The sequence below is a fragment of the Nicotiana sylvestris genome, chromosome 5, assembly GCF_000393655.2.
Source record: "Nicotiana sylvestris chromosome 5, ASM39365v2, whole genome shotgun sequence".
Lineage (NCBI taxonomy): Eukaryota > Viridiplantae > Streptophyta > Magnoliopsida > Solanales > Solanaceae > Nicotiana > Nicotiana sylvestris.
In genome coordinates this window covers 37,923,570-37,931,781 of record NC_091061.1, presented here as the reverse complement: position 1 = coordinate 37,931,781, position 8,212 = coordinate 37,923,570, and the positions used below count along the sequence as shown (strand labels likewise).

The 8,212-nt window shown below is 41.9% G+C and overlaps 1 protein-coding gene across 1 annotated transcript; it reads left to right on the top strand.

Annotated features, from left to right (window-relative positions):
• The first annotated feature begins 1,890 nt into the window (after positions 1 to 1,890).
• Positions 1,891 to 5,228, top strand: LOC138868524 (uncharacterized). Its single transcript, XM_070146079.1, has 3 exons — positions 1,891 to 2,198; positions 3,567 to 3,809; positions 5,147 to 5,228. The coding sequence occupies exons 1-3, from the start codon at positions 1,891 to 1,893 to the stop codon at positions 5,226 to 5,228; spliced, it is 633 nt and encodes a 210-aa protein (XP_070002180.1).
• Positions 5,229 to 8,212: the final 2,984 nt, after the last annotated feature.

Here is an 8,212-nt window from a genome sequence, read left to right as displayed (position 1 = left end):
CCGAAGAAATTGAAGATATATGTGGGTCTATGAGGCAAATATTGTATGAAACCCACATGGTTCAGCCGGGATAAGGCTCGAGCACCGCTGAGGTGCTGTATATGGGGCCCAATGCCAAGCTGCAAAACTGGAAGGCTACTCCGTTCCCAATCAGGCGAGAATCCCGGTAGTCCAGTCCTGCCACCTTTTCTGCATCACGAGTTATTTCAGGGTGTAACTCGGATGTTTTTCTTTTAGTTTCCTGTCTTTAAATGCTAATGTAAACCCTGTTATCTTCAAAATTCAATGAAATGAAATTAATATTTCATCGTTCATCTCTCTTTATTCTTTCTGATTTTGTTACTTTTTCTTATTTCTTCTTTCAGTTCTAATAATGCGGCTTTAAATAACATGACATGCTTGCGGACTTCATGCCCAGATCCAAACATGCTGTCTAATTGTGAAATAATGAATCAAGAAATGGAATATGATGAAGAAGAGGCTTTTAAGGAAATAAATCGAGAATTGGAACAATTTGAGAATAAACCTAAGCCGAACTTAAATGAAACCGAGCCGGTTAATCTGGGCAGCTCTGAAGAAGTTAAAGAAACCAAGATAAGCATTCACACAGATGAAAGAACCAGGGACGCATTGATCCAACTTTTGTTTGAATTCAAAGATGTGTTTGCTTGGTCATACGATGACATGCCAGGATTAAGTGTCGATTTAGTGGTCCATAAGTTGCCAACCTACCCCGATTATTCCCCTGTCCAGCAAAAACAGAGGAAGTTCAAAATTGATATCAATGATAAGATTAAAAAAGAGGTCACAAAACAGTTAAAGGCGGGAGTGATCTGAGTGGTCCAATACACCACATGGCTGGCTAACATAGTTCACGTGCCAAAGAAAGATGGGAAAATTCGGGTGTGCGTTGACTACCGAGATCTGAACAAAGCAAGCCCCAAGGACAATTTCCCTCTGCCAAACATCCACATCCTTGTTGATAACTGTGCCAAACATGAAATACAGTCTTTTGTGGGTTGTTATGCAGGATATCACCAGGTGTTGATGGATGAAGAAGATGCGGAAAAGACAGCTTTCACCACACCCTGGGGCACCTACTGTTATAGGGTCATGCCTTTTGGTTTGAAAAATGTCAGGGCAACTTACATGAGGGCCATGACTGCCATATTTCATGACATGATGCATCAAGAGATAGTGGTGTATGTGGACGATGTGATCATCAAATCCAGAACCTAGGACGACCATGTTCGGGACCTAAGAAAATTCTTTGAGCGGCTACATAAATATGATTTGAAGCTAAATCCGGCGAAATGTGCATTCGGATTTCCGTCTGGAAAACTTTTGGGATTTATAGTCAGTCGGAGAGGCATCGAGCTAGACCCAACAAAGATAAAGTCTATTCGGGATTTGCCTTCTCCAAGAACCAAGAAAGAGGTTATGAGCCTGTTGGGAAGGTTGAATTACATTAGCCGATTCATTGCTCAGTTGACTTCAACATGTGAACCCATCTTCAAGCTGTTAAAGAAAGATGCAGCGATTAAATGGACGGATGAGTGTCAAGAAGCCTTTGACAAAATCAAAGAATATTTGTCGAACCCGCCAGTCTTGGTCCCACCTGAACCGGGAAGGCCTCTGTTCTTGTATCTGAAAGTCTTGGAAAATTCCTTTGGCTGCGTCCTCGGGCAACATGATGTGACCGGAAAGAGAGAGCAGGACATCTACTATCTGAGCAAAAAGTTTACCAGCTATGAAGTCAAATACACTTTATTGGAAAGAACTTGATGCGCTCTAACTTGGGTCGCTCAGAAGCTTAGGCATTACTTGTTGGCCTATACCACTTACCTCATTACTAGGTTGGACCCTTTGAAGTACATATTCCAGAAGCCGATGCCCACAGGGAGGTTAGCAAAATGGAAGATCCTGCTCACTGAGTTTGACATAGTCTATGTCACCCGTATGGCAATAAAGGCACAGGCTTTAGCAGATCACCTAGATGAAAACCATGTGGATGATGAATATCAACCTCTGAGTACTTACTTTCCAGATGAGGAGGTGAATTCAATCGAGATGACATCAGAAGACACCAGTGCTTGGAAACTTTTCTTCGATGGAGCTATGAACGCAAAAGGCGTTGGAATTGGGGCAATCTTGATCTCACCCACTGATCAGCACTATCCAGCCACAGCCCGACTTCGGTTTTTCTGCACAAACAATACTGCCGAGTATGAAGCCTGCATTATAGGTATGAACATGGCAATCGACCAAGATGTCGAAGAATTGTTAATCATGGGAGATTCAGATCTGATTATCGGACAAGATCAGGGAGAATGGGAGACTCGAGATGTCAAACTTATTCCCTACAGGCAACATGTGGAAGATCTTAGTAGGCGATTCAAGTCAATAGAGTTCAGGTACATCCCTCGTTGTCACAATGAACTGGCCGATGCACTTGCTACTTTGGCCTCGATGCTGCCATACCCAGGAAATGCCCACATTGATCCCTTGGAAATCCAAATCTGGGAAAGGCATGGTTACTGTAATACGGCTGAGGCAGAACCAAGTATTCAGCCATGGTATCATGATATCAAAAGATTTCTGAAAACTAAAGAGTACCCCGAGCAAGCCAGTGGGGACCAAAAGAGAACCATCAGACTGTACGCAAGTGGTTTCTTCCTGAGCGGTGATGTTTTGTACAAAAGGACTCCGGACCTCAACTTGTTAAGATGTGTTGATGTCAAAGAAGCCGGAAGAATCATGTATGATATACACGCAGGAGTGTACGGAACCCACATAAATGGGTATGTTTTGGCAAAGAAAATCCTGCGAGCGAGCTATTACTGGATGACTATGGAAAAGGACTGCTTCAGTTTCGTCCGAAAATGTCACCAATGTCAGGTGCACAGTGATTTGATTTATGCACCGCCTACAGAACTGAATCCCATATCAGCACCTTGGCCATTTGTTGCCTGGGGTATGGACATCATTGGGCCGATTGAGCCGAAAGCTTCAAATGGGCATAGATTCATATTGGTCGCTATCGACTACTTCACAAAGTGGGTTGAAGCAATTACCCTCAAATCTGTCACCAAGAAAACTGTAGTAGACTTCGTGCATTCCAACCTCATCTGCCATTTTGTTATTCCTGCAACTATCATTACGGATAATGCTCCAAATTTGAATAGTCATTTAATGAGAGAGATATGTGAACAATTCAAGATAACGCATCGGAACTCTACTCCTTATCGTCCCAAAGCCAATGGTGTCGTCGAAGTAGCAAACAAGAACATCAAAAAGATTTTGAGAAAGATGATTCAAAGTTCCAGGCAGTGGCATGAAAAGTTTCCATTTGCATTATTGGGGTATCGCACTACTGTGCGCACATCGGTCGGAGCAACCCCGTACCTTTTGGTTTATGGCACGGAAATCGTAATACCCGCGGAAGTTGAAATCCCTTCTCTCCGGATCATTGTTGAAGCTGAAATTGAAGACAGTGAGTGGGTCAAAACCCGTTTGAAACAGTTAACCCTGATCGATGAAAAGCGAATGGCTGCAGTCTGCCACAGGCAGTTGTATCAACAAAGAATGGCTCGTGCCTACAACAAGAAAGTGCGGCCTAGAAATTTTGAAGTGGGGCAACTCGTCTTAAGGCGTATTCTCCCCCATCATCAAGAAGCCAAAGGAAAATTTGCTCCTAACTGGAAAGGCCCATACATCATCAGAAAATTGTTGCCAAAGGGGGCATTGTATCTGGGAGACATTGAAGGAAATGACTCTGAAACAACTGTAAATGCAGATGCGGTCAAAAGGTACTATGTCTAATCCTTCTGCAGCAATAACATTATCCGATTGGGATGACGAAGGCTTTCATTCTCGCTACCCCAAACACTCCAATCCTTTGCTAACCCTTTGAGCCGTTTACCTTTCTTTTATTACCCTCTTTGGAACCTGAAAGTGTCATTAAAAAAAAAAATAGGAAAATAAAAGAAAAATCAAAAACAAAGTTTCCTGAACTACGTTCGACTTGATTCCGAAAGGATACGTAGGCAGCCTCTCCCTGGGGTTCAGTCACACCAAAACAAAAATCCAAATTTCCCCAAAAGTGAAACTGGGGCAGACGTTATAATAATTCGGCGATGATCTGGCCCGAACGGTTCCAAAGTTGTAATTCGATCCAAGTTCTTTTTACCCAAACCTGTTTCAAGTCCTTTCAATCAATCGGCAAAAGGTTTTTCAAAATCAAAGAATGCAGTTGCTTGGATCTGATGCAATCAAGATAAGAGAAATAAAATGAGAGAGTCTTATTGGTGAAAACCTACGGGTACCACAAGGCAATGGCGAGCAGAGAAATCGAAAATGAGAGTCTTGTTAGTGAAAACTCGTAACGAGCACTATAAGGCGACCGTAAGAAAAGAAATGAGAGAGATCAATTGGTGAAAACCCACAAAGGGCGTCATCGATCGAAAAGAAGAAACCCCTCACCACCTTTGGTATTGAAAGAGTCCTGGCAAGGTTTATCAGTTTTGAAACACGGGTCGCAATGGGTTTATGAGAAGATAGGATATTTATGCGGATCGGTTGTCTAGTTCAAGAAGTATGTCATGTCTATTTGAAGTCTGCATGCACCTCAGATAAGTTCGTCCTTCCTCCCCAAAAGGGATGCTTCTCTTTTAAATTCATTTTCTTGTCCTTTGTTTACTTTTCCTTGAACATCTTTCGGTCTAACTCTGTTCTGTAACTAATACAAAGAAAAGGTGGCAAGATTGGTTTTACAGAGTTCTGCTTGATAAAAACCAAGTCCAAAGAAAAGTACCCCAACCTCAGCGGGTGCATCAAGTCGATCCCGACTGGCCATAATAGCCGATGCTCTAAAACCAGAGTTATTGAAAATGGAAAGAAATTCGAAGTCAAAGCCCTAGAGGTGGATTAAAATGAAAGGGCCAAAGCCCTGCAGGGTTGAACCGCCGTTTGGAAAGTTTGAAAAGTTGAGTTCCTCGGTTTTAGGAGAGAGATCAATCTTCAGCAAGCAGCAGAGGTTCTCACCAAAAGAGCTAGGCCGAGATTAAGTGATCAAAAACAATGAAGGCCACAAAACCGACCACCGTTTCAAACTAACAGTTATTCTTTGTTTGAAAAATTGAAACAGGTGCAATCCAAAGCAACCATGCAAAAATCAGGTGCAACCAAAAGGAAATGCGCAAGTGTTAGAAATAGCTATGCTGCAATAATTAACCCAAAAGGGAAGTCTCCTCTCAGTTCTTTCCTGCATTGTTTTGTTCATTTTCTTAAACTCAAAAAAAATGAAGATTGATAAAAAATAAAAATAAAAAGAAGAAGAAGAGAAACTCAAAATCATGGTAGCATAGGGTCTCCAATCTTTAGCTACGTCCTTTCCAACATAGGATCCCATTCCCTAGTCGATGCCAGTATAACCTGGTAATCTTTTCCCACCTAAGGTCTCATTCCCTAGTCACTGCCAGCATAATATGGTAGTCTATTTTAGTATTGAGTTCCACTCTCTAGTTGATCCCCGGCATAATCCGAGGACCCTTTTTCTTTTCCGGCATAACTCGATGAACTTTTCCGGTATAACCCGTGGACCTCCCCGGCATAACCCGAGGACTTTTTTTTTCTTTCGCGGCATAACCGTGGACCTCCCTGGCATAACCCGAGGACCTTTTTCTTTTCCGGCATAACCTGATGACTCTCCCGGCATAACCCGTAGACCTCCCTGGCATAACCCAATGACCTTTTTCTTTTCCTCCCGGCATAACCCGTGGACTTCCCTAGCATAACCCAAGGACCTTTTTCTTTTCCTCCCGGCATAACCCGTGGACTTCCCTAGCATAACCCAGGGACCTTTTTCTTTTTCTCCCGGCATAACCCGTGGACCTCTCTGGCATAACCCAGGGACCTTTTTTTTTCTTTTCTCCCGGCATAACTCGTGGACCTCCCCGGCATAACCCGAGGACCTTTTTCTTTTCCGGCATAACCCGAGGACCTTTCCTTTTTTCCGGCATAACCCGATGAATTTCCCGGTATTCGTGGGATGAAGAGTTTTCTATCGGTATTCGGGAGATGTGTGCAGCGTCTATAATTAGAAGTTATCATTACGAGTGTTTGAGTTATGTGGAATATGAAGTGATTGCACCTAAGACTGCAAGTATGGGTGATTACAGCTTGTTCAGGCTTATTCTGAAAATAGATGTGAGATTCTGATCTTGTGAATCATTTCAGGAGTGGAATGTGGTTCAAAGACTTATGGGCTAGGTTGGAATATGGAAATTCAGTTTCATTGTGCTATCGGACCTATATGAGATAGGGTGACATGGGATCACCCCCGGGTATATGCATGGTAAGGTCATTCAACTACGAGTTGGCTTTTAGAACAACTCTGAGTACGTTCGAGGACGAACGTGTGTTTAAGTGGGGGAGAATGTAACGACCCGACCAGTCGTTTTGAGCTTTTACACTTTGATCGTCAGTTCCCGGGCATGACTTGCCCCGTGTAATGTATTATGACTAATGTAGATTGTTGGTTTTGGTTTTCAGGAAAATTTGGAATGAATTTGAAAGAACAGTCTCAGTTGAAAGCTTTGAATTTGAAAGGTTTGACCAAGAGTTGACTTATTTGTATATGAGCTCGGATCGGAATTTTTATGATTTGGTTAGCTTCGTTGGGTGATTTATGACTCAGGAGCGCAATCGGAATTAATTTTGGAGGTCCGGTGAAGAAATTAGCTCATTTTGGCAAAGTTAGTATTTTGGCGATTTCCAGTTGATAGGTGAAATTTTGATCCGACGGTCGGAATGGAATTCCGAGAATTTTTGTAGCTTCGTTATGTCATTTTGGACTTGTGTGCAAAATTTGAAGTCAATCGGACGTGATTTGATATGTTTCGGCATCGGAAATAGAAGTTGGAAATTCTAAAGTTCATAAAACTTGGATTGGAGGTCGATTCATGATTTTAGCGTTGTTTGATGTGATTTGAGGCCTAGAGCAAGTCCTTAATGTATTTTGGGACTGGTTGGAATTATTGGTCGGGGTCCTAGGGCCTCGAGTGTGTTTCGGATGCCCAACGGGTCATTTTTGGAAGATTTTTGCCGTTTTGAGCATAAATGTAATGATCTAAAGGTTCATTTTTAGTTCTAGATATCCAAATTTAATTTCGAGACTTCCAGAATTTAAATCATGAATTATTGGAGTAATCTGGAAATTTTGGTTTAATTTTATCAAGTCGCGATTGGGTTTTTGACGTGAAATGTGAGTTAATTGTTTAACGAGTGAAATGGGTATTGAACTGAGCAAATGAGCTCCGAATTGAGTTTCGACTGAAGGGATATGTTTGTATCATTGTTTGAGACTCATAGGAACAAGAATCATCGAATTTCGAGGTCCCAGGCCCGAGAAATGAATTTTTGAGAAAAATTATTTTCTGAAAATATTTAAGGAAAATGGAAATGAAATTTGATTAGAAAGTGATGATATCGGGCCCGTATTTTAGTTCCGGTGCCTGGTACAGGTCTTATATATGGTTTAAGCACTTTTTGTAAAGTTTGGTTGAAAACGGACGTCATTTGATGTGTTTCGGACTCAAAATGGAAAATTTGATGTTTTATGAAATTTGAAAGAATTCTTGGATTTTAAAGCTTAATTCATGGTATATGACGTTATTTTGGCGATTTGATCGCACGGTTAAGTTTGTAGGATGTTGTTGAGTTAGTGCATATGTTTGGTTAGGAGCCCCGAGGGCTCGGGAGTGTTTCGGAGGTGTCTCGGAGTGATTTCGGACTTAGGAAAATTTGGAGAAAAATTGCAGAAATAGTACCCAGTGAACAGTACCGTGAACAGTAACCGCGTGTGAAAAGTAACCACGCGGGGTGAACAGTGATCCGTGAACAGTGCCATGTACAGTAACCCCGTGAACAGTACCGAACAGAATGTTAAGTTCGGGAGATTTTCCATTTTTAACGATTTGGAGCTCGGATAAGGCGATTTTTCGGGAGATTTTCGGGGAGAACAACTGGGTAAGTATTCTAAACTCAATTTTGGTTAGATTACTCGAATCTATTACAAGTTTTGGCATTTAATCCGTGAATTTAGCGGGAAAAGTTAGAAACCCTCTCGGATAGAATTGAGAATTTGAGGGTCGAAATATTATGGGAATTTGATAATTTTGGTATGGTTAGACTCGTGGAGAGATAAGGAACC

Coding starts and splice junctions, on each gene's coding strand:
- LOC138868524 (XM_070146079.1), top strand. CDS start 1,891: ATGCCCACAGGGAGGTTAGCAAAATGGAAGATCCTGCTCACTGAGTTT. Junction 2,199..3,566: donor CCAGCCACAGCCCGACTTCG/GTTTTTCTGCAC, acceptor AGTCTGCCACAG/GCAGTTGTATCAACAAAGAA. Junction 3,810..5,146: donor AATGCAGATGCGGTCAAAAG/GTACTATGTCTA, acceptor AAATTGAAACAG/GTGCAATCCAAAGCAACCAT.